The 25,698-nt window shown below is 55.0% G+C and overlaps 1 protein-coding gene and 1 long non-coding RNA gene across 10 annotated transcripts in view; one reads left to right on the forward strand and one right to left on the reverse strand.

Annotated features, from left to right (window-relative positions):
* Positions 1 to 5,028: 5,028 nt before the first annotated feature.
* Positions 5,029 to 24,577, reverse strand: LOC310884576. Of its 3 annotated transcripts, XR_014574289.1 has the most exons (4): positions 23,923 to 24,577; positions 23,714 to 23,818; positions 9,655 to 18,971; positions 5,029 to 5,764 (listed from the first exon to the last, which is right to left on the reverse strand). It is a non-coding gene; the product is annotated as an uncharacterized lncRNA (long non-coding RNA). The 3 variants fall into 3 exon arrangements; XR_014574290.1 differs by lacking the exons at positions 23,714 to 23,818; positions 23,923 to 24,577 and adding an exon at positions 6,815 to 6,990 and having other exon boundaries at positions 9,939 to 21,193; XR_014574291.1 differs by lacking the exons at positions 23,714 to 23,818; positions 23,923 to 24,577 and having other exon boundaries at positions 9,655 to 21,193.
* TSPOAP1 (TSPO associated protein 1) overlaps positions 8,766 to 25,698 on the forward strand; it is a 71,019-nt gene continuing 54,086 nt past the window's right edge. For 6 of the 7 annotated variants that reach the window (XM_083806520.1, XM_083806521.1, XM_083806522.1 and 3 more), the window contains exons 1-3: positions 8,766 to 9,385; positions 21,418 to 21,525; positions 23,803 to 23,931. In XM_083806520.1, coding sequence (XP_083662646.1) covers positions 9,089 to 9,385; positions 21,418 to 21,525; positions 23,803 to 23,931 — 534 coding nt within the window. In that variant the 5' untranslated portion in view covers positions 8,766 to 9,088. The remainder of the gene's footprint in view (positions 9,386 to 21,417; positions 21,526 to 23,802; positions 23,932 to 25,698) is intronic. The other variant, XM_083806526.1, reaches the window with a different exon arrangement.

A 25,698-nucleotide genomic window follows, 5' to 3' on the forward strand; every position in this document is an offset into this window, starting at 1 on the left:
AGTCTTTGGGTCAGGAATGACCTGCTCACACCTCATCCCCACCCAAATTGTTATTCAAGCATTTCAGATGTCCCCAGGAGTTATGGAGCAATTCAGGCTGGACAAGACCTCAGGAGGTGGCCAGCCCAGCCCAGCCCAACACGGGGACAGCCACACACGTGGTTGCTTTTGCTGCCAGCAAGGAGATGCTCGACACGTGCCTCGGCAAGGCAGAGATTCTCCCTTGGGTCTGATGAGCAAGATGTCCTCAGCCCAGGGACGTTGCAATGGGGAGACGTGGGATCCCTGGGGGGCACCCCTGGGCAGGGGTCTCTGCCCCAGGCACGTGGGGTGTAAGCAGAGGGCAGTGGGTCCGGGCAGCACCAGGCCCGGCCACAGCAGTGAGAGTCCCACAGGCAGCACGTGAGGGTGACTTGCAGCGTGTGAGGACTGGGGACTTGGTGCCAGGCCAGCCGCTGGGGTCCCAGCCCTGAGCCACCACATGCTGAACTGTGTGCACAGAGAGAGACAATTCTGTGGGGAGCAGCTCAACCTCGGTTTTGGGAAGGGTTTCACAGCAAATTCCTTGTCTGCCAAAACCCCCTTTACCTGTTGTAATCCAAACATATACTGTTCAGGCAGGCCAAAACTGTCAAACCACTGCTGACAGTACAGCGGCTCAGTTGATTTTGACTTTCCTCCTTCTCTGCCTTCTGCAAACCTTGCTAGTAATGTTTTTTATATTTCCTCCCAGATTATCAATGTAGAGAATGAATGGCAATGTCCTAAAGTGCGCATTTTGCACAGCTGCATGAAACCCATCCCATGGACCAGCGCACTCTCATTTACAGTCACTTTTGGGGATTTAGCTCAGAGTTTTTAATCCGGTTTAATGGACAGCTTCATGTAGCACTGGCTGACTTTCCCCAGATCTGTGGTGGGTGCAAAGACTGCTCCCGGCCATGCTCCCTTCCTCTGCTCTGTGCTTCTCAGTGGCAGCGGAAGGAGAGCAAGGCTGGGAGACAACCCTTGCACCAGACACGCGGCTCTTTGCTGCAGAGCTCGGTGAGGAAATTGCACATGGCTTGGAGATGGCTTCTGTGATATGGGACCTTGGCTGGAAAACTGCTGCCGGAGTTCGCTCCTGTCCCGGTGCCATCAGGCGGTGACGGCTGCCCCTGCACAGCTCCAGCCTGCAAGCCAGCATTGCAAGAAGCGTGTGACCTCCCTGCAAAGCCAGCTTTCATTTTCTTTTTGGGGGCCTCGTGTTCCTGTTGGCCGTTATGGCTTCCTCAGGCTCAGAGGAAGTCTGGTATTGCAGAACACTGCATGGGGGAAAAGCTCAGGGAGGTTTCTTGGGCAACGCATTTCCTAAAGAGCAGGACTGGGGCTTGCAGCCCACTGGCGCCCACATCGCCTCCTGCTGCGCTCCTGCCGTGGGGCTGAGGGACTGCAGCACCCGAAATCCTGCAGAACCTCGTCCAGGGCTACCAACCCCTCCATAATCTCTGTGTTCAGGAAAGTCTTGCTCCTGCTGCAAAGATGGGGTGAGGGGCCACAGTGGAGCCACATGGGGCTGTCCCCAGCCTCTGCACCAGGGTGGGGGGGACATGGTTGCTGTCATCCCGTGCAAACAGACTTTTTTTTTTTTTGCACAAACATGTTTGTTGCTCAGCACAGCAAAGCCCAGGAGAGCGTAACCGGCTGCTCTGCAACGGCCCCCGGTGCTTCCGGCGCTCAGCAGCGGCCGCCCCTCGCCCCACGGCTGGGCCGGCTGCGGTCGGGCTGCGGGGTGGCGCTGGGTGGGACCGCGCACCGTTATCTCCTCGGCAGCTACGGCTCTTCCTGTGGTCGGGGCCACGTGGGCAGGATGGGGTTAAAAGAAGCCCCGCTCCCTGCAGGGGCCCATTGCTCCCCGGCCACCAGCACCCCGTAGAGCACCCACCCGCAGCACCGGCACCCAGCATGGGCCACCTGAGCCCCAACCCGGTAATGTACGGAGGGACCCAGCCAGCGGCACGGCACCCACGTGGCGCTCGAGGAGCAGTGGGGGCATGGAGGGGTCCTGGGGCCATGGCCCCCACCTGCTGCCAGGGGGACAGCGGGTGCTGGGGGCCGCCCCATGGGTAAGAGGGTCCCCCCCAGGGAGGAGGCGCTGCAGTGGTGGGCGGGAGGAGATGGGAAGAGCCTGAAGCAGAAGTGCCACCGGGGGGATTTCGGTGCCAGCGGGACAGGAGGCAGAGGATGCAGAGGCTGGCGGGGCAGGTGAGGCTGCTGCTGGGCACTGAAGCCATTCTGGGGGGCACTGGAGACATGCCGGGGGCACAGGGCTGAGGTCACTGTGGGGCGCAAGGCTCTGCATGGCCACAGGGGCTACCTGGTGTCCCCTGCCACGTGGCCTGAAGGGCAATGGGGACATCGAGGGGGTCTCTATAGGGGTGGCAGGCAGGGGAGAGGTGGAGGTCCCTGGGAAGCCTCCGGTCCATGGCACTTCCGTGGCCCCATGGAGAGGATGACTTCTCTGGAGGGGACAGAGTGTGGGATCCCCACAATAAGACAGGGCAAGGGGGACCTCGGTGACAGGGATGGGAGTATGAGATGGGGACCCTAGAGGGACTTTTAAAGGGTGGCCCCTGTAATGGGGATGGGGTCTCCACCATGAGGCCAAGGTAAAGGAGTCTTCTGCAACCACAGTGGAATTTAGGTGGTGTCTCCACCATGGGAACAAGGCAAGGCAAGGGGTCCTTGGTCCAGATGGGCTTTGCTGTGGGATCTCCACGATGGGACTGAGGCAAAAAGAGTCCTCTGTGACCCGAGTGGCGTTTAGGTGGGGTGCCCCCATGGGGATGAGGCAAAGGGTTCCTCTGTGAAGCAGATAGGCTTCGAGGGACAATGAGGGAGTTTATGGTGGGATCTCAAACTTAAGATCAAGGCGAGGGATGGGGTTTGAAGGCCAACAACAGAGTTTAATTTGGGATGTTTCCCATCAAGGGAGACAACTCAAGGGGAGCAGCTCAACCTCGGTTTGGGAAGAGTCCAAGGGGGACCTTTGTGAACAGGACAGAGTATGAGATGAGGGTCTCCCTATGAGGGTACGGCAAAGAGGCTATCTTTGCCCAGGATGGGGTTTGAGAGGGGATGATGGGGTTTGATGTGAGATCCCCTCCAGTGGGGACAAGGCAAGGGGGTTCTCTGTGGGCAGCATGGGGTCTGAGGTGGGATGCCCCCCCTGGGGACGAGGTGACAGAGTCCCTTGTGCCCAGGATAGGGCTTGAGGGGGAATGATGGTGTAGGAGGTAGGGTGGCTGGGAAGGCAAGGCTGCCCCTTGTGCTCAGGGTGGGGTTTCAGGGGTACCAGGCAGGATCTCCCCCATGGGGAGGAGGTGAGGATGTCCCTTGTGCATGGCACGGCTCCCCAGGGCAGGAGGTGAAGCCAGCAGGGGCTCCCTGTCCCCAGGGCAAAGCCAGCCCTGCCATTCGCGCCCCCTGGCCATGCTGACACGGAAGCATCCCCACGGCCGGGAGCGCGGGGTGCAGGCGGAGGAGACCACGTCGCCGGAGGAGAGCATCGCCGACACCGACTGAGAGACAGTGCAGTCACCCATAAAGTAGAAAGCACTACTAAACAGCACTGCAGGGTGTAGTGTTTCCTACTTTATGGATGAGTGTACTGTGGGCTACGGAGAAGAGAGCACTGCCGGCCACCTGCGGGCCGGCCACCAGCTGCGCACAGCTGGGGAGCCAAGGACAGGCTGGCGCCGGCACCACCACCGTCCCTGCTGCCACCGGGCCAGCACGCCTGGGACATGGGGCTGAGGGGCCAGGTAGGTAGCAAAGCCTGCGATTCATGCTTTTCTGCCCCATCTTCAGGTCACGTGTGGCGAAGTCCTGTGGGGAGCTGGGTGGTGGCGGCCATGTGCGGGCACGGAGAGGCGGGGGGGGGGGGGGCTGGCGAATGGCTTCGCGTGGCTGCACGATGGCAGGATGCTGCTAAATAAAACTCTTTCAGTTTTGACTTGTGGACTTTGTCTTTTTTATTCTATTCCTGGGAAATGCAAAAAATGGAAAAAGACACTTGCAGTGCCCCAAGGCCATGGCCAGCAGCTGGGGGGCACTGTGAGCTTGCATGGGGACAGGGCCCGGGGGTGAGGCTCAGGGGTGTTAGAAACAGCACGAAGGACACCAGCACCACGCAGGGGGACTTGCGCCCCATGTCCGTCCAGGCTCATGGCAAAGTGGCCACGTCCTGCCGCAGCCCTGCCACCTTCACATAGGGAGGGAATGAGACACTCCTGTGGTCACTGTCCCCACACACACAGCCCACCCACGCTGTTGGCCCCATGTTCTGGCTTCCCAGGTCCCCAGTGCCCAAACGTCAGTTCCCAAACACCTGTGGGCATCCCCATGCTCGGCTTTGATTCCCCATCTCCCAGCCTTGGGAAAGGCACCTAAAAACAATAGAAAAATACAGTAAAACCACATTTTTTTTCCTTTCCTTCTGTCCAAATTTTAATGGAAGGCTTCCACTTTTTGTAAAATTTCTTGTGCTGGTTTTAGGAGCACTTGTGGGTGGTTTTGTTGAGAATGGGATATTTTCCTTTCACTTTGAGTACCCACAGCTGGCCAGAGAGGAGTGAAGGGTTTGGCCTTTGCTTCGCTGTCCAAGCTTCCCAGGTTCTCTGGCTTCATGAGTGCTTGAAAGGGATATGGAAGGAAAAAAAATCGAATCAAAACTGCAGTCATGGTCACAAGGAGACAAGTTTTTAAACAGTAGAAACGAGAAAGAGCTAAAAAAAAAAAAGAAGGAAGCAGCGCAGCCTGCCCCAAGCAGCTTTCATTTTGTTGCGTGCCTAAAAGGAAAACAAAGCTTGAGTTTACAGTTTTAATATACAGAAGTTTTGAAAGGTCATGTTCCTAATAATGAATATGTAAGTATTAGGCAATGTAAATATCGGATACTTATGATTGATGAATATTATGGTCACAAATATTATAACCACCCAGCATTCACTGCCTGCAGAGACGTTGGAAACGTATTTCTTGCTGAGAGCAGCAAAACAGAAACTGCAACTTTTTTTTTTTTTTTTAAACACAGCTCCTTTTTTAGTGCCCTCCCTGTGTGCTGAGTGCATGTTGGCTGGCTCCTGCAAGGAAACGTGTCCGTTCCCTACTGGGTGGAACTGCCAGTCTCAGAAGGACCTCGGCGCGTTTCTCCTCGCCCGGGTCAATGCTGTGGCTGCGGGGAGGCTGTGCAGCCCCCAGCCCAACGGGGCCTTGAGGGCAGTGGAAGGCTCCCCCCACTGTCTTCAGACCCACACAAATGCCCCAGTCCCACATGCACCAGCCTCGGAGCAAGCTGTGGGATTTCCACACTGCAGAACACGAGCCACCACGTCTGTGGGGGGCTGCACCGTGCCCTGCGCCCAGCTGAGCTCATCCCCTTCCCTGTGGGGCTGCTTTTAGCTGGTTCCTGCGCCTGGTGGCCCCTGCCACACTGTGCTCGTGCATGCCCAGGGACGAACGCACCCCCAGCACGATGCTGTGTCCTACAAATGCACATTTCCCATGCAACAGTGCCCAGGAAGTCCTTGCAAGCATGGGCATCACAGATGTTCACGTCTCCTCCCCAGATCTGCACCAGGACGTGCCGGAGCAAACCCCCAGCCCTGGTGGCCCTGGGATGGGTCGAGGGAGGTGGGAAGCAGAAGCCGAGGGTCTCAGCTGGGAGTGGGCTCCTATTGGTGTCACCACGTGTCCTGGTCTCACTGGGGCTGTCCTCAGGGGCCTGCGGGAAAGGAGGATGGAAGCAGGTCAGTGCCCACCAACTGCCCCCGTGTCACCACCCCCGCAGCAGGGCACAGGTCACCCAGGGCTGGCACAGCCTCAGCCTCCTTCCCCAGCTGAGACCACAGAGAGCTACAGGAGCTCCCATTAATCCTTCCTGGCCCCACCAAATTCCATCCCCTGAGCCAGAGGAGAAGATCGATAGGACCCTGAGGACACTGATTAGTCTTAATTGCCCTGAGCAGTCTCATGGGGAGCCCTGGTCCTGGTTCATCTCACCTTGTCTGGAGGCTGCCAATGGACCCTGTTATCAGTGTCCTGCTCAAAACCTGTGGGATGGCTCCCTGGTTTTTGATGGCCCTGGGGTCAACATTTGGCTACTTATTTCTTCTCTGCCATGGAGCATGTCCACTCTTGCTGCTCCACAGTGGAAGAAGGCAGGAGGCCCTGGGGTCTGTGCAATCTGTATCTGCACCTTGGCTCCTTGGAGGCCTTCAGAGAGCAGTGGGTGCTGCTGGGGGGCAGCCTTTTTTCAGCTTGCCAGGCTTGAACTGTTGATCTCAGCCTCTCTACTGTCACCTGGTTTTCATTAATTGCTCAATGCCATTGCTTGTTTTCCCTAAGCCTGTCATTTCCTCTGTCTTAGGAGAGCTTCAAGTGTCTTTCTAAGGAAACACTTTGCTCCATCTCGTGTACATGGAGCACAGACCCACAGCAGGTGCTTGCATGACTTGGGGGACCAAGGGGTACCTGGAGGTGCCTGTAGCACTTTGTCCCCACAGCTCTCATGAAGACTTCACTCAGTCAGCTCAGGGAGCTCCCGAGCCACTGTGCCTTTGTTTAATAACCCATATGGATTTCTCTTTCCTCCCTGAGAACAGTCCATGGCCCTGATTTATCCAGCTGGCTGGCCAAGGAGTAAGAGCACCTCCAGCTTGCCAAGCTCAGGAAGCCAGGATGCATCCAGTCTCTTCAGGGAGGGACAGCTCATGGCTGTGGGTTCAGTGTGGATGCCATTGATGTGCCACCATCTCACCTGACTTCATCTCACCTGACTGGGGTCTTCCGTAGGACTGCGGGAGGAGAAAATGGGTGCCTGGCTTGGCCCTGGCCCCTGATACTCCAGGGCAGCAGGTCCTGGGAGCACCATGGAGCCACGCGGGTCTGGCACTGGTGAGCAGGAGAAGCCTAGAGCTGCCCAGGAGGTCTGGTAATAGCAGCAGCTCCCTGGTGGGATAAGCAGAGATGGCTGTGGTGAGCAGCACATGGCAGTGGAAGTGCAAAACAAGACGTGTCGGAGCAGGGTTCCCAAGGAGGCTGTGCTGTTTGAGCAGCGTGTGCCGTGCGCTGCTCGCAACCACATGATCTTATCAGTGGCACGTTTCCCTTCCCACTGCTGGCTCTCGCGTCCTGCTAATTAAACCTTCTTGTTCTGTCTTGTCAGCAAGCTGTGCAGCACCTGGGCCTTGCTCTGCACTTGTGCAGCACCCGGAGATCCTGCCTGGCTTCTCCTGGGGAGGAAAACGGTCATGGGCAGGGACCAGGGGGTTCCAGGTCTCCTCCTGGCAGTGGAAAGCGGTGGGACACATCCTGAGTGCTCCTGGAGGGGGTCACTTGAGCTAGTGATTGGAGATAAGCAAGTATCAGAAGATGCGGGTAGGTGGGATCCGCTGTGTGAAATTTTCCCTCTGGTCTGTTGGTCGTGTTCGCTGCTTGTGGCCAGCTTGGCGATGATCACAACAAACACTCTTTAAAATGAAGAGCTCGGAGATCCTGGATTTGGGTGACGGCAGGCTCCGAGGATGCTGCCAGATGTGGGACTGTTAGACCTGGTGCTAACTCCCCACAGCATCTAAGTGGGTCATCTGCAGTCTTTACAGTCAGCGGTGAGAAAACCGCTCTTGGTGGTGATGTCTGCACTGCCTGTGCTCAGGCAGAGCTGACACGCAGCCAGTGGCATCTGTTTCAGTAGGTGACACATCTGCACCCTGCACGTCTGGGTGTGCCCGCTGAGCTCCCACAGACAGTGCTCACAAAGCAGCCTCTGAAACGTGCACGCCAGCCACCTGAGCCTCCTGCGTGTACCTCACCTGGAGCCACGGCCACAAACGGAGCAACACCGTGACAAAACACTGTCTACCCCGCAGCCATGCATGCCGACGCAGCAGGCGGGGTCTGTCCCCAGCTGAGCAGCAGCAGCCGAGGGATGGCCAAACCGTGCTCTGCTGCAGGACAAGGCTGGGGCTGGGCTGGGGAGCGAGGACGAGTGGACGTCCTGGGGAACGGGACGGGGGCTTTCCCCGAGCATCGCTGGTGCTGTGTGGCCCACAGTGTGGGGTGGCCTCCATCCACGGAGAGCGAGACGGGCAGCAGGCACCTCTGTGGCTCTGCGCGAGCTTTGGTGCAGCGCTATGCCGCTAACTCTCGTCTCCTGTCCGTGCGCCTGGACCACGCCAACCCCAACAGCCCCCTCCCTTCCCACATCGCGGCTCACCCACCGCAGCCCCTCCGCGGGCTGGCAGGGCCCAGGCTCGCGTTTGCGGCAGCGGGTCGCGACGGTGCTCGGCCCTGCGGGGCAGCACCAGCGGGACACCAGGCGATCCCAGGGCCGGAGGGGACGGGGAAACGCGCGGGGCTCCCCGCAGAGGGACCCCCAACCCCCTGCGCCGGGGGGGGGCCGTGCCCGGGGGGGCCGCGGGATGGCGGCGGGGCCCCCCCGGCCCGCCGCCGCAGCCCCCGCCGCCTCATCGGCAGGCAGCCGGCACCGTTCCCGCACCATTGCCATGGAAACCGGCGGGGCCGGCGTTCCTCCCGGCGGGGTGCCCAGGCCCGGGTTCCGCGTCCACGGCTCGGCCGCGCGGCCGCCGGGGGCTGCGGGGCTCGGCGGGGGGGAGCTCCGCCGGGCCGCGGCGAGGGGCGGGCAGCGCCCGCGGCCCCCCACCGGCGTCACGGCGCCCGGGCCTCGGCGGTGCAGGGGGCCGGGGGCGGCGCGGGGGGTCGGCGGGGCTGGGGGCAGCGGGCGGCCTTTGTAGGGTGCGGGAGCGGAGCGCGTGTGCGTGCGGGGTGGGACACGCGCACACGCGCAGACACGCGGGCACACACGCGCGCACGGACGCGCACACGCACCGGCAGCCGCCCGCCCGCCGAGCCGGCGGATCCAGGCGGGGACGGAGCCTCCCCGGGCGCGGGGATGCTGCCGCCGCCTCCGTCCCCGCCGGGCGGGAGCGCGGCCCGGGCACCCGCCGCCGCCGCCGCTCTGATGCCTTCGGGGTGTCCGCGCCGTTCCCCGCAGCTGCGGGCAGCCCCCCGCGCCGCAGCGTGAGCCATGGAGGAGCCGGACCCGCCGCAGACGGGCGACGCCGTCCCCGCGGCCTCCGCCCGCCCGGACGTGGCCCCGGCGCCGGCCACGCGTGAGGGCTCGGGGGGAGCCGCCGGCAGGGCGAGCCGCCCGCCGTCCCCGGGCCCGGAGGGGGCCGGAGCAGCCCAGCCCCAGGAGGGCTCCCGCGGCAGCCTGCGCGCCCCCCCGGCGGCCCCGCAGCGGGTTCGCCCCGCGCCGGAGCTCGTTAGGCCTCGGCAAGCCATGGACGGGCTCGGAAGCCAGCGGACGGACGGCCCGGCCCAGGTAGGGCGGCTGCCCGGCGAGGCGCGTTCCGGGGCGAGAGGCGTCGCGGGGCCGGACGGCCGCGCTGGGCCGCGGCCGAGCCACCCCACGGCACCCACCCCGCGGGGCCGGGAGCTGCCGGAGCCGCTGCCACGCAGCGCGGGCGAGGGAAGGAGCCGCTCCCCGCGCTGCCCCTCGGCAGGGATTTCCAGCTGCCGCCGGCCTGCTAGTGCCGGAGCTGGCCCCCGGCACGGATCCGTCAGCCCGGGGCTCCCCCAGCCCTGCGGCACCTCCTTGCTCCAGCAGCTCTGCGGGTGGTGAAGGGGACACAGTTCAGTGCCGCCTGCGTCCGGAGCATGCCCTCTTCCAGCGGGGTGGTCTGGAGGGGTTGTGGGCTTGGTGGGCGGGCGGGGGGATCTCGTCCCTGCAGACAAAGCAGGGCACCTCGAGGCAACGCAGTGCCCAGCCCCTCGCAGCGTCTCTCTGAAAACAGCTGAAAAGGCTTCCTAGGAGCCTCACCCCCTCAATCCAGGCCACAGAAGTTCATTAGCTGGCCCTGTTTATGACAACTCACCCTCCTTTTCCTTGGGTAAAGTCACTCATCTTTCTGGGATCCCCTGGCACTCTGAGGTGACTCTGTGATGCTTTTAAAATAGGGAAGGAATAAGCTCTCAGCCTGTTCTTCCTGAGTGTGGGGAAGAAGAGGTGAGCTGAGCTGGCTGGGGTTTAGCAGGAGGTTTTTGAGCTATGCCAGTGCTGTGCTCCTGAGCACAGCTGGAGGGTGGCTGGACCAGCTCACAGGAGCAAGGGTACTGCTGGAAACCCACCAGGAGAGAAAATTGTTTCGTTCAAGCAGCCTCTTATCGGTCTTTTTTGAATGGCTGTTTATCGTGATGCTTAGGGAAATGCCGCATTTAACCACGCAGTCTGTAGTCCACCTCTGGTCACAGCTCTTGGTTGTTCCAGAGGCACCCCAGACAAAACTGGGGCAGCAGAATGGAAAGCATTTCTGCTCCCATCTCCCTTATCTGTCCATCCCAAGACTCAAAACAATTGTGCCAAACTTAACATCTCGTCTTGCTTCAGGAGAGCCAGCGGGTGAGGGAAGGGGGGAGCACCCTGTCTTGGTGTTGGTGCTCCTCGCTCTGGGGCTCAGCTTTATTCTGCCCCACAGGACTGCCTCACGCTGTCCGGGGAGGGTGGCAAGGGGAAGGAGATGGCGCAAAGAGGTCCTTGCGGGTGCTCCAGCAGCTGAAGAGCACCTTGTGGGGTGGGAGCCATGCACCCAGCTCTGGCTGATCCTGCAGTGGGTACCCCGGGCACCAGCTGAATGTGTGGGTGGCAGTGGTGGGGGCGAGGACCCCACTTGGTTTCAATGGCTGTGACTGCGGAGCATCCATCACCCAGTTTCCCTTGGTCTTTGGGCTGCTTTGACTTTTCCCTAGGATCCTGCGTGGTCCCGACATGGCAGATGACTATTTCCCTTCCCACTTCACGGGCTTGGCAGCACCATGGTAGTGTCACCACAGCACCAGTGTACCGAGTCAGTACCACGATGGTACTTGACATAGCAAGTGTACTGTGGCACCTGGTGGTACTGTCGTGTATTGTGTTAGTGCCATAGTGGGACCGTGGCAGTACCATGACATTACTGTGGTAGTACTGGTGATACTGTGGTGGTACTCGTGATAATGTTACATCCTTAACATTGCTGTTGATCCCCAGAAAGGTTAACTTGTCATCTCCTGAAAGGAAATCCAGCACTTCCTCCTAAAGTCAAGTGATATGAAAGGCTTGCAACTGATCTCTGTTTCAGATCCAACAGGGAGCTCCCCTCCAAAGCATGGCTCTTCCTGGCCAGGCTGGGACAAGCGCTACCAACGCCATGTGCCCTGCAGACAGAGCTGGGATTCCTTTAGGAGTCCAGGACTTCTGTCCTTGGAATGTCAGTGCTGCATTATGCAAACAGGGCAGCTGCCTCCAGGGAGTATTCTCCTAGTGTGTGGAAGAGCCTCCTGAGGGCTCATCACTGACAGAGTTGATTAAAGAGGTTGATTTTATGATGAAGCTCTTGTCGTGTGTACCAGCCTCTGCCACTAATGCTGTGCCATTTCCTCAGGGCCAGTCTAGGGGCAGATGTTAAGACTTTCTGTGGGTCAAGTTAATCTCAGCTTTCTTGCTTAGATCCCTCTGGAGTGCAGGGGTTGGAGAGCTGCCGCCCTTCTCCCATATGGGAGCTGGCAAGGGAACTGTGGAGATAGAGAAGTGGGATGGGGCTGAGGGGAACACCTGCAGCATCCCATGCAGCCTCTGTCTGGAGCAGAGTTGGCTCCAGAGCTGGATAACGTTGTTTAGGGCCTGTCCAGGCAAGTGTTTAATATCTCCAAAGACTGGGACCCTTCCACCTCTCTAACCCTGTCCCAAAGCTACAGCAGACTCCTTGAGATGAATGTTCTTCATAGGTCCTGTGGGAATTTCCCTGTGCCCATTTCTTCCCCTCCATTTGCTGTGCTCCTCTGCGTCCTGCAATGCACTGCAGGATTTCCTAGCTCCTCTGCAGAGTAACAGCAGAGACGTGCATCCCCCATCTTACTACTGACTAATGCTATTTGGGGGCTTGATCTCGTGAGTGTATTCTTGTTCCAAGGCCTTTGAAATCACTCTGGTCTTGCTTTCCAAAATTTCTGTGTAGACACAGAAGGGAAGAAAAGACTTTCTTGCTGAGAATCTCCAGGTACGGCAGGTTTAGGATCCCAATCAGAATAATGAATATCAGGGGAGAAAAACACTAAGTAAAATACTATGTAGGAAGAATGGAGTCAAAGTGTCACAGATACAGTCTGGTTGGAAACTGGAAACTTCTCATAATGCTGTCAGAACGGTTTTAGAGCATTTCCCGGAAGAGCTCAGTTGTCTGCATCTGCTGCAGGGTGCTGCCCTGCTGAGATCTGCTTTGGTCCTGGAAATTTGGGATGGTTTGGGGGTGGGTTGCTGAACTGAAGGCTTTTTCCTGATGCCCTAAATTGATAGAGGGGAAAGGAACAAGGTCGTTCACTTTCTGGATATTCTCTGTACCCTCCGTCTCCAGGATTAGTCCCCCACCAGCCTATCCAGCTTCATGTACGGATGGGATAAGCTCAGCAGCTTAACCATCCCTGCTCTGGCATCTCATGAGCTACAAAAGCAAGGAGCATGGCTAGGATGCTCAGAGATGGCTAACGTGACTACTTCTCAATCTCAGGAGGCCACTTTGGATCTGAATTTCTGAAAAGCCAAGCATGCAGCTTTCTCTCTGAGGTCAGAGGGAGCTAAGGATGTTCAATTACTCTGTAAAACCCAAATGAAGATGCTTAATCCAAGGAGCCCCCAAATCAGTAGGAATTTAAATATCCACAGAAAAAAAAAGCTGTTGCTCTCAATGGGACTTAACACAAATCACAGATACAGTAAGAATTATAAAATGCTGGTAAACATCCTCCATGCCAAGTGTTCAGGACAAGCTGCATTTAACAACAAGCTCAGTTCCTTTTGCAGGAATTCATGGTATTTTAAGAGCTTTGAACATTCCGTAGATGAAAAACTATTCATTTAATGCCTGAGGACGCGTACAGCTGCACCCCTGACTAAAAGGATAGATCAGCAAAATAAAATATGGTAGGAAGTTGAGAAGGCCTTCCTGGGTACTGAGGCCAGTTCTGGCTGTTATGGACACCATTTCAGAGAATCGCAATCAGAAAAAGATCGTACTCCATCTTGCTCAAAGTCTGAGTAAATTAATTTTTCTTGGCAACACTCAGCTTCATGCAAATGACTTAGTGCCATTTTCTGCAAGCATTACGAACGTATGGCCAACTGCAGATAGCTGTCTGCCATGAGCACCCAGTGTGATTTTATTTGTAGGAATGAATGGAAGAAAGCACAAAGCAAGACTGTTTGGAAGGGGAAAGTGATTTTTATTTTACTTATCTTTCTGAGAAAGCTGACTCTACTCACCTGTATTGTCAGCACAAAGACATGTCCAAATGGCTTGGAAAGGTCACTTCTGTGGGACATGGAGGACGAGGGACACCAGCCCATTGCCTCCTCACTGTGTCCTTGGATCCTCTGGACTGGTGATGACAAACTGGTTTGGGGAGTTGGCTGTTACTGCACCACGATCTTTTGTCTCAGCACCTTTCTCATTTCACCCTCTGTACATTTTCCACAAGGGAACTTGCCAGTGCCTTTGCTTCTTTGTTTTGGGTGTCCTGCAGCTGTAGTCCCCCTTCCTGCTGGAACAACATGAAGAGATATGGCACATGCAATGCCGGCAGCCTTGTTGGCCTCCTCCTGCTTTGAGTACAGGCTTTCTGCAGCTGAGCAATCTGTTTAGCAGTTCTTGGAAAATACCCTTTTGGGCATCAGTTTGTAAGTCTTCTACTGCTCTTGCCATTCACATTCCTATATTGATCACCAAACAGTGCCTTTGGCTCTTGTGAGCAGTGCAAGGAAATGATTTCTTTGTCCTCCATCTACTTGTTAAAGACATTGGAGATTTGGGGCTCATCAGTCCAGGACAAAATCTTAAAATCACATTTTGGCCAGTGAATTCTTGCTCACTGCAATATGTAAGAAACGCTGTTCCCAATGTGCCAGAGTCTGGGCAATCAGAACATTTTTTAAGCAAATATGACCCAAGCAGAAAAGGTGCTCTTGGCCCCTGGGAAACTGCGAGTAATTCTGAAAACAGACACACATGGTAGAGAACTGTGGGGCAGATACCTGGGCAAAAACTGAGCTCTGCATACAAAATCTGCCACTCTAGTTCTATGATGTGTCTTCCAGGGTTCAAGAGGGCATCCATCTCTTCAGAGCTGAATGCATTAGGTAATACAGTCTCTCTACTCAATAAAAGCAGCTTGTGAGACCACAAACACCATTGCTGAGGCTCCGAAGTAGGAAGGAGACTGGGTATTAACTTTTCAAGCTGTGGTCCTGTTAGAGGGCAGTGGCACTTCCTCCTGGGGTAGGGATTTACTGAACTGCAGTTCCATGGCCTCCGGGGGTGAAGCCCTGGCAAGCCCCAGGCTGCTCGCTGTAGACAGGAGCCTCATTCCCACATGCATTTGTCAGTACCGTGCCTTTCTTATGCCTCTCAAGTCTCATGCCTTTACAGGGAGTGGTTCTTTGGATTAGAGTTTCTGTTACAAGAAAGATGAGATATCAGAGAACAATCGTCCCTGCTCCAGCCATCAAAATACCAAACCTGGAAAGAGCTAAATTTTATCACTCTTCCCCAGGTTTTTTTGCATACTTACAAAATAGAATTATCTGACATGTGGCATCTAAAGAGTCCAGATGCTCCATAAAGACCTTGGGGCTGCCTGGGCTGGAGCCTGCAGTGCTGGGAGCTGCAGGCTGACCTTTGTTCAGACCTAAACAACAAAAATCTCCAGCACCTTGTGTAGGAAGCCAATACCCATGTGTTTAGCTCAAAGGATGGGCAGTGCAGATGAGTACGCAAGAAGTAGAGGTTGAAGCCACCCGTCTTTCTGTGTTTGCACTGAGGATGTTAACACATTTACTTCCCACTTCTATGTGTTGCTTTTGTCTAGTGTAAATGTCATTGCTTGTGCCTGCTTCTCTGCAGATTCAATGACTTGCTCAGCAGCACCTAGAAAATCTGCAATGGAAGAAGAAGGCTTGGCTGTCTTGGCTCCGTTGGTCACCTGAGTTTTACAAACAAACTGGGTTTTACAGCATATACCCTGACTTTCATATATTTCAAGCTGTGCAATGAAGAGAAATAATCTCTTCAGTTTCTCTCTGCAATGAAAGCAGAAAGACTATTAGTCTCCCCTTACTGTGGCGGGGATGGAGCACAATCCTGCTTTACTGCTGTGGGGCTAGACCAAATCTTTCCGAAAGCTGCTAAGAGAAAAGCGAGAAGCTTGTACCTCAGTGCTAATTGGGCAGCTGGCAGGAGAGGCTTAGTACGTGATTCTTCCTCTGTGAAATGCGGGCATCTTTCTCATGAGGTGTGTAGATGGAAAAGGCCCCTACAAGGGACTTAGGGGTGCCCAAGGATCCCAGAGCAACCCAAGGGCAGGAAGGTCATGTTGTTGTCATACTGTGTATAACCCTACGCTGTAGGTTATCTGCTAAACAAGTTGGATCATATCCCAGCAATCACCAGCTGCATTTTCTGGCTGCATATCCTGGATTTGCAAAAAGACTTGCATTTAACGTGGAGAGAGGTTGGGTTGCAGCTGGGAAATCCTTCATGGGGCCACCCACACTGTCATGCCTCTGTGTAAGGCAGGTAACTCCCAGCTGGAAGAAATGTTGGTTAAAGGTCTCTGGACCACACTGGAGAGCAGGACAAGGAGCAACTCCAGTACAGATGCTACCAGCAGTCATTCAGCTAGATGAGCGCCTGCGCCCTTGGCAGGACCTTTCCACTTCAAGTGTTCCCACTGGGTCCATCCCACACAGGGCTGCTTGCTCTGGTCTCTGTGCTGGGCTTTGTGGCACAGGGACAGGCTGGCCTTGTGGGGACAGAGAAGGGTTTCTCCAAATCCTCTGGCTCTCTCAACCGACTGATCTGTTTTATGTCTGATCATGAAAGATGAAGAAATGCATGCACAGTATGCCAGGAATAGTTCAGAGCTGCTTTTCCAGCAGCCTTGTGGTATGAAGGTATCATTTTCTCATCTACTTGCAAAACTTCTTGTATTTTGGATTTGCTGTTAAAGGTGAGAAATTGCTCCATATTGTATGCTGGACCTGACTGCAGTCTTGGATTCTGCCTCTGTCTCGGGATTTTATTTTCCACTCACATTCCTAGTCTCAATGCTGCAAGGACTTTAATTTTTCTCCATCTGGGAAGACTGGAGAAGTTGAGCTTGTCAAAGGACAGCCCAACCAGAGTGATCAGGGCTATCAAGCTGATTTTTCTCCTCTTGGAGCACCTGATTTTGTTTTTCTGGGACTGATGATAGTGCTTTCATAAGAAACTTCAAAGATAGAGAGGACATGAATTTGTGAGACTCCAATTTTAGCTGCACGTCTCATTTTAAATACATTGTGGTGAACTTAGGACAAGCTGGCAGTGGTCAGAGGGTGTGCAGAATAGGATGCCTTGGAAAAGGTGTAAGAAAGAACAAATGTAGAGTGAATGTTCCCTGAATATTCTCCTAATATCTTGCAATCTGTGGCTCCAGCACTCCCCATGCTGGAGGCAGTATATTTGAAATTAATAGCCTCGGATGGATTTTTTCTTCCGTGAATTCCTTACGTGCGGTCATAAAAATCAGATAAATGAGGAAATCACAATAAATAAGATTGTGTTTGGAAGAGGGATGGGCAGCAGAAGAAAATGCTGAATCATGGAAACAGGAGCTGGCAACGCACAGGGCGAGGAGCTGGTGAGGAAGTGTCATGAAGTCAAAGAAAGAACATAGATGTTTGTGTCTGAAACCAGGAACCTGGTGCAAAATGAAGGAAGCTGTGGGAAACATGCTGCCTGTCAAAGGAGTGGCAGAGTAACCACGGCTGCATCCCAGGCCTGTCTCTTCTCTCATACCTTTAACAAAAATAGCCCTTTTACCTCCATGCAGATAATGCGCACTCCAGCGCAAGGTGTCCTCGCTGTGCCGGCAGTGGCAGCTGATGGGTTTTGCTCTTGCTCACTGACCGAGCAGGAGGTGATGCTATTTTTGTCTTGCTTTTGACGTGCAGTGAGGGCACTGCAGAAGAGCAGCCTACAAAAAATAACTTCCATCTACAAGGAAGCCGATTCCACTGAACCTGGATGGAAGAGGAGAAAACGGATCGGCAGTGACAGGTTTTATTTCCAAGTGGCAAGGATTGAGAATTTAAGGAGACTAATTACCAAAGTCAGCTGGAGCGAACAACTATAGGGCTGTGACATGATGGAGGCCTGGAATTTAATGCATGACAGGTGACAATGATTTCAAACAAGGGAGAGGTAGTGGGTTTAATATAGAAGGTAGTAGGAAAGTAGTGGTGGTTTTTGACCTAAGAAGTGATATCTGCAGTAGGAGGGTTAGATTTCAGAGATGGCTGTTGTGAAGCAAACCTGGCAACTGCAGCCCTGTCTGCTGCAGACAGGGAAATCATCATGGGGGCATCTTAAAATTATATATATTTTAAAAACAGTCACGAGCATGCCAAAAGCCACCTGAGACTTCCTGCTCATGGGGCCACCTGGTTAATTCCTCCTTGACATCTGCTTCTCTGCTGAGATTTTCAAGCAGGGCTGGATTTTGACTGGTTCAGTTGCGGCAGCGGGACTGGGGAAGCCCTTGGGCCAGTCCGTGCCAGGCTGAGCCGCAAGGCACCAGCAGCACAGCTTGGCCACCCGAGCCGCACTGCGGAGCAGCGCTGCCAACCCTGCCGCAGTTTGATTTACTGCCCCCCAAATGGCTTCCTGCAAGTTTTCTGCAGAACTTCAAAGACTGTGCTGGATGCTGGGTGTTCCTGGGGGATTTTGATTGCATGACCCACTTAGCAGCCTGTCTGGGCACCTCGCTCTGTAAAAGCTGCTGCAGCTCTTGATTGCTTTTTGAAGTTTTCAGGTGAAAAAGCAGCAGCTTTTCTTGTAGGTGCCCTGCTGAGGCCTGTGTTTGCTCATTCTCAATGTTATCATGAGGAAACTGTATTTTTGGCTCTACCTGCCAGAAGAAGTGACAGATGATCATGTTACCACTGTACCAAGAGGCTTCAAAGCTGTGTGTCAGCTGCACTAGGGAGCTGTGCTCTGCTCCCCTGCCTGCCTCCCTGCTGCTATTTCCCTGCTTTGCTCTGTCTTTGGAAAATTTCCTCTATGGCCAAAGAAGTTGTCCCTGGGATTAATTATGTTAGCGGCCAAGGAATCTCCGGGTCTGGGGACACGAGGGCTCTCTGTGCCCTCTCTGTGGTTCAGCTCTGCCTTGGCTCCCACCAGCTTCAGCTCACTGCAAACCTCCCTGACTGTGGGAAGCTTTTGGATTTTGTCTCCTGGCTTCTGCAGGCACTTCTACGTGTCTTTATGAAGAAGAGCCATTTGGGGGGGCCTCCAGGCCTATTCTCGCAAAGATTTCCTCAGCTCCATTCAAAACGCAATGTGTGGGGGGGCCGCAAGCATGCCTGCAGTGAGGCTGCATCACGGAGCACAGGAGCAATGAGGAACGGCGGAGCGGTTAATAAATGAAAAGCTATTTCATTATAGGAAATGAATGTTTAATGAGTGTGGGATGACGTCTAGACAGTCAGTCAGTGCTGGCCACGCGATCTGTGAGGAGGGCTCATCCCAGGCAGCCAGCCCGGCCCCGGCCCTGTGCCAGGGTGAGGTTTGGCAAAGCTTGGAGCCAGCACCCTGGCGGTGCCTCAGCGAGGGTCTCCTGACGCCGCATGGCTGTGGATGCCCCTCATCCCTCTCCTAAGGAGGCCATGAGGAGCTGCAGCTGCAGCAGGGCCTAGGAGGTGGGGGGCGGCCCGGCTGTGGGCCAGGCCTGGCCTGGAGCAGGCCCAGGGGAGCCAGCAGCACTGGGGTGCTCAGCGCGGGCTCAGCCTCTGCTGTGTGGTGGGCTCTGGAGCGCAGCTGAACCGGGGACAGCCCGCGAGCCTAGGACAGAAGGAGAGTAGCTGTGAGTCTTTGCACCTTGGCCTGGTGAAGGCGCGGGTTTGTAGCTACAGAAAAGAGGCCTCAAAGACCTAAATGGGCCCATCTGGGCGTCAGTCCCCAGCAGAGCCCCTGCCACGCTAGAAGGGCCCATCAGCCTCTGCAGAACCGCGATACTGATGTGACAGAAGCCCTGGCTGCCAGAGGGGAGAGGCCACAGCACCCTGCATCCTCCATGGCCGCCCAGCTCCTGCCCCAGGCGCAGAAGGCACCGGCTGAGCCTCTCTGCATGGAAGAGAGCAAAGACAAGAAGCTTTACTCTTCTTGGCAGTGGCAAGGAGGTGGAAATAATGCATTCTGACTTCATCCCAGGAGCTGCCTTCCTGGCTCTGGGGACAGCAGCAGTGAACCGTCCCACAGCAACACTGTGCCTGCTTGGAAAATGCTGACGGGATTCCCCCTATGCCCTCATCCTGCTCTGTGCCCCCATCAGCACTCACAGCATCCTCTGCATGGGCACCAGGAAGGGCTCTGCTGCTCCTGGAGCTGGCAATGGGGGAAATATTCTCTGGGACACATTACTGTCCCTGTAAAGCAGCAGGGATGGCACTGGTGCTGCAGGACTTGGTGCTGGGTCTCTGGGCCCAAATTACTGCACCATGCAGGGTGAGTGGCACTTGGCTCTGGGGGCTTCTTTGTCATGCCAGGGGGCTGCCATGGTGCAATGTCCCTGGGGATGAGGCAACAGCTGCACCTTTGTGCTGAGAGGGGTGGAAAAAAAAAGAGGAAAATAAATATAGGTTTGCTTTCCCACAAATGGAAGGCAGTACAATCTCTTCCCATGGGACATTTCACTCCACCTTTCTTGAACCCAGGGATTTCTGCAGGGTGGACACCTACAAACAGCTCTGCCAAAGGCCTGGAAACTCGAGGCACCTAATATCCCCTCTTGGGGGCTTAGAGGGCTGGTGGGACCTAGGGGCATTGGGTGAGGCCAGGAGAGGGCTGGTTTATTTTCAGAGGGTTTTCTTTTGGTTTTCAGTCTCTTCCAGTCACGTTTTTCCTCCCTGATGTGCCAATGCATTTCTGTACAGGGGTGAGACGTTGGGAGAGGCTGCCTGCTGTGCCCAGCGATGCTGGGGGTTTTGGCACAGTGGACTTTGTGGCACTGGTCTCCTGCACTTTTTCTCTGATGGAAGTGATCAAGAAGCCAAAAACAGTCTTGTTCAAAAGTGTGATGAGTTTTGCCCAGTCTCAGACTTCCTAGAGCTTAGCAGCGTCCTTGTGCTGTGAGCTGCTTGTATGACTTGCTGCCAGGAAAGCCTAGGAAGTGTTTATTGTTAGCCAAGGGACGTTTCACTCATAGCCTTGGCTTGCAGACACAGAGCAATGCAAGAGGATGGCTGCAGCCATTCAGTGGCACTAGCAAAGAATTCCTGGGTCCTGCAAGACTGGTCTGGCTGCTGGGAGAACATCTGTCTAGGTCTTCTCGAGGTGCGTGGCTTGCTGCTGCCATACGGCAGATGTGAAGCAATAGCTTGGCTCTGAGCTTTGCTAACGCATAAAAATACTTTCTGGGACCCTGCTTCGGCAGCAAGCCTGCGGCGAGCTGCTCTGTGCAGGAAGCAGTAACCACAAGCTATATATACAGCTCCCAGCAGAGCTGCTGCTGCTTTTGATGTGACAAAATTAAGGTAGTATTTTGCAAAGAAATCCGGCATGTTGCCTTCTTCCGGAGCCAAGGCTGTCACAGGGAGGGCAGAGCCAGGGCCTGGCTCCTGGGCAGGCTCCTGGGCCAAACTGGGTGGCTGGCATGGGGAGGGGGGTGAGGAGTCTCTTCGCCTCCAAGAACTACACAATGCCTGGTCCCTGAGCTGTAGGGAGGAGCACATGTGTCTGGTGTGTTGTGGCATGTGCTCTTGCTGGCTGTGCTTGCATTTATCTGAGCTGGTTTAGGTGGTACGATGTCAAAATGCAAGCAGCTGGAGACAGTGTCAGGGTTTGGGCTTTTTCCCCAGACACAAGTTGAGACCCTGATGCAGCCCAAGACCCTCTGCAGGGTGACCAGTCCCACTGGCCCATGGGGAGGCACTGGGTGATGGAACCACTTGTAGATGGGTGCCAGGGTTCAGTGTGTCCTTGATAGCAATCTCCCTGATTTTCCACACTGCTAGTAGGGCATGCATCTCCTTGAACCTGGAAAAGCAGCTGCGAGCACCCAGCTATGGCCATTGCTCCTGCTACCCCCAAAGGACATGCAGCCCCTCTCTTCCTCCTGAAATCAGCCTCCAAGTCTCAGCCTGCTGCTTCACTGCCTGCACCCCGACCCTGCTGGCCTCCCAGTGAAGCTGGGCTGGGCTTGCTGTGGGGCCAGGGAGAGCATGCAGCCGTGGCCCCCTCGTCCAGGGGAGGTGAAGCCCTGCCTTGCCTCTCCCATGCTGTTTTGCAGAGCGGGGCTGACTACAGCTTCCTTGTGAGCCAGAACACGAAGCTCCTGAGCGCACTGGAGGACCTGCGGCACCGCTACTCCAGTCTGGCGGAGGAAAACAGCTTGCTGGTGAGCGGAGGATGCAGCCCGGCCAGGCGCTGGGTTGGCTCAAGGCACACCAACAGTGTGGGGTGTGGGATTCTCCGTGGGGAGGGAGCCCTGATTGGGGCGAGCTGCCGTTGGCGACCAGATCCAAGAAATGCTGGTACATGGGATCAGCTGGGGAGGGCGAGGGGGAAAGAAAAGGGGGCCTGGGTGCTTTGTGTCCCCTGGGTGCCTTTGCACTGCACCTGCTGTTGGCTCGAGCAGGACCCCTTCCTCGTGACCTGCTGCTGCCCTCCCAGCCATCTTTGTCCTGCGTTATTTGCCTGCTGGCAACCGCAAGAGGCTTTTCCGCAGCTGCCTGCTAGGGCTGGCAGAGAGCAACGCAGCCGTGAGCTGACAGCAGGGAGGGGGAAGTCGCTCTTGTTTCCTCTTTAAGGGGAAAAGCAGAAACACTGATTCACTTAGCCCTGCTCTGGGTGACAGTGCAGCACTGCCCCCTGCTCCTGTGGGAGCTCAGCACCTGGCTCTCCAGCGGCACCCCTGGCACCCAAAGCCAGGCGAGGCTGCCACAGTGTGGGCTGCCCCATTCTGCCCAACTTCCACGTCCTCAGCTCCCCTAGCCCATGGTTGGCAGCCAGGAAATAAGAAGAGGAGATGCTCCCCCCGTCACCAGAGAGCATCCCTGCCTGTGAAGCCCTGCAGCGTGGGGAGGTAGCCACCCTGGGTCTGAGTATCCCACAATGCTGGCAGAGCTGCATTGGTCCAACCCTGTAAACTTTCAGTTCCCAATCTGGGACCCTGACCATGCAGGCCCCCAACAGTTCAGGTCCTTCCACTGCTGTGGTCCAGCCACCTGCTCAACATGCTCCAGCCTTCAACGGCCTAGACCTGTGTGGCATCGGGGCTTGGCTAGACAGTGCGATGGGTGCTGCTGCCAAGACACAGGCAGCAGGATATGCTCCAGGAACAGCCTCCTTGTTCCTGCTGGGAATGGGGTTCATCAGCAACCCTGGCTCTGAACTACACCGTGCAGAGGGAGAGGACCTTGCATTGCACATCGTCCATGCACCGTTGGAAGTGTATGGCCATAATGCCCTCCTAGGCAAAGGTGCTTCCCATTTCCTAATGTAAATGTCACAGCAGCTTCGTATTTCATGTGTCACCACTGCTGTATGAAAAGGATTAGAAGGTGTGAAAGAGTCTGAGAAATACACAGTTCAGGTTGATTTTTTTCTCTTCAAAATGCCCTTGAAAATTTGATCACTCAACATTTCAGATTCATATCACCAAATTCAAAACATATTTTAGATAATTTTCCTACACTAAAAGCATACATCCAGTACGCCCTGCAGGCTCAGGGGGTCACCCGTTAGCATTCATATGGATTTTAGCAAAGCACTATCATATAAGCTCTCATCAAATCTTACTCTTAAAAATCAGCCTTGGTCTTCTGAATGAAGAAAAGCAAATAAAGCAGTGAAAGCAGCAAGTGCACGTGCTGGGATCTCACAGGGACAGCGAAGAAAATAATTGGAAGGATCAGCTGACCTGACATTTTTGCTGATGTGAAAAGACAGCACAACACATCTGGGTATGACCTTGAGAGAACAAGCCATCGGCAAGCAGCAGCTTGTCGAAATGGACAGATAACAAATGAAAGGGGATTAAGAGCAAACAGAATCAATAGAAAGGAAAAGGAAATTTGGTTTGCAAACATCATAAAGTCCTTGGCTGCTTTCTCCCCGTTCCCCTCAGCTCATGTCTCAGTGTCAGGAGAGCAAGGAAAAAGCAAGCAAAGTTCGGGGTGTAACGTGGTGATGCAGCACAAATCCACAGTGATGCGTTGAGTACTGTAACAGCAGGGAAATGAACTGGACAGGCTTTGGAAGGGAAAGCCCAAAGGGCCAGCAGCCAGGATAGACTGACTCTGGTGATGTGCTCAGTCCCATCCAGCAAAGGCAGAGCCTGCAAAGAGCAGAGAGGGCGACAGGCTGCAGAGATGGACGGACTGGGGTGGGGCAAGGGGCTTCTTGTTCAAGAGGTCAGGTTAACAAAAATATCAGGAAAAGCAGAGGTTTCAGTGACCGGAGAGGAGACGAGTGGAGGTCAGTGTATAGCATCTGGGACAGTTGTACAAGAACAGGCCAAGCCCTGGCTGGGAAGAGCCCAGTGGGCACAGAGTGGATCAGACAGGGCCAGGGACCTCTGTTACCTCTGACATCCCCAGTGCCAGCTTCAAGCATGGGTGCAGGGGGAGGCTGAATGGGGTTTTCAGGTCAATCCTTTCCTTCTGTTATCCAGCGCAGGAGCTGCTTCCCTGAAACAGAGGAGAAGGTTAAGCACCTGAAGAGGAAGAACGCAGAGCTGGCGGTGATCGCCAAACGCCTGGAGGAGAGAGCCCGGAAACTCCAGGAGGCAAACCTCAAAGTCGTGAGTGTTGAGCCTCTGCAATGCTGGGATGGGAAGCTGGGCTAGGAGAGCACCTCACCACTGGGACTTCTTGCTTGCTACTTCTATAGGAACAGAAAGCCCTCTTCTTTTCTCTTTACTTAAACCAGGCAAGGCCACGTGGCAATCTTGCTTTGTACATCAGTAACAGGGCAGGAATCACAAAACTGAGCTGAGGGGAGAGCTTCTGCTTATGCTCGGGGAGCTGGTTTTGAGCAATTTCCTCCTAATTGGTTTCGTGCTGTAAATGTGCCATCCTAATGTAAGGTATTAATTTAGGTAATTAGCTCAGCTTTCCCTGGGCTAGTCATAAAAATAATTCATCTGACTTCACTGAAAAGAAACAGGAAGTATTTGAATAAGAAAAGGAGTGTGGTAAGGCAAAACAGGAAGGGGTGAGATACTATGTTCTGTCCCATCCACACCTCACTAGCATTTTTGTGTGAGCTGCGTATTTTTTCTTTCTCAAACGGAAGAGCAGTTTGTTAGAAACCCTGTAGTTTCTGATACAGTGCAGGAGTGGTGGGAGATGGCTGAAGGACGTGGGATCTTGCAGACAAACATTTGCATGAGCTACCTAAAGGTAGCTTGCAGCAGTGTAAGGGAAAATCTCCCATTCGAAGGAAACCTTTTTTTTCTTTTTTTTTTTTGGGGGGGGGGGTGGGTGGGGGGAATTCAAGCCCTTTAGGATAGAAAGGAGAAGTGAAAGCTTTGCTGAAGAGAAGGTAGGGGATTTTCCTGATATTGCCTGCCCTCTCTGTCCCCAGGCACCGCACTGTCTGTCTGCCACAGGATTTTGGTACTTGCAGTGCAACAGTTGCTGCCAGATGGACTTGTCAGATACTGTGCTAAGAGAAATCATTTGCTATACATCTAACAGCTATGCAGACTCTCCAGCAACTACACAAATACCATTTCATGTTTTTTTTTCCAAGTGAAACTTTGGGGTGGCTGCTGTTTGAGACCTGGGTGAGCCCTTGGAGAACCAACTGGCTGGCCCAGGTCTCCCCGCAGCTGAACACTTGGGTGGCCAAGGTTTGTAGAGAGGTGGGCTGGAGGCAGGACCAGGCAGCTGCATGCCCTGAGGAGCTGGGATTAATCTGGCAGCAGTTGGCTTCTGTAACTGGTACACAGGTCCTGGGGAACCAGCTCAGGGCGCAGTTTCTGTGTGTGGGTGAGGTGCTCAGGAAGACCTGGGGAGAAGTTTGCACAGAGGATGCCCTGATCCTGGTCAGGGAGGGGAGGGAGTCCCTCCTTGCAAATTTTCCAGGTTTTGTTCAGAGAAAAACTGCTGGATGGGGAGAGGCAGGGTGTGATAAACCTGGGGACGAGACATGGCCTCACTGCCCAGAGGGCTGGGATGCACAGGGATGTGTGAGCTACCCGCTCACTCAGCAGTGCTGGTACCCCATGGGAGAGCTGGCCCTAGGGATGGGGACTCGTGCTGAGACCTGTCATCCTGGGGAGACTGCAGCTGGGCAGCATCATGCCCTGCCCAGGGCCTCTGCTCAGAGGCTGTGCCCAGCCTTCTGCCTGTCCCTGTCCCCTCCGCTCCCCACAACTTCCCACTCTTGCTCTCCCCTCCCTTCCAAGGGAGTGCGTGAAGCTGAACTGCTTCTTCTGCTGAACATCCCCCAGCTGTGCTGGCCCTGACTGGTCTCTTTCTTGCCGCTCTCCTTTGCCTGTATCTCCCACCCATGCATGCTGAAGCTCTTCCCCCTTGCCTTTCAAGGACCCCATAAAAGCCCC

The sequence above is a fragment of the Anser anser genome, assembly GCF_964211835.1.
Source record: "Anser anser genome assembly, chromosome: 20".
NCBI classification, from domain to species: domain Eukaryota; kingdom Metazoa; phylum Chordata; class Aves; order Anseriformes; family Anatidae; genus Anser; species Anser anser.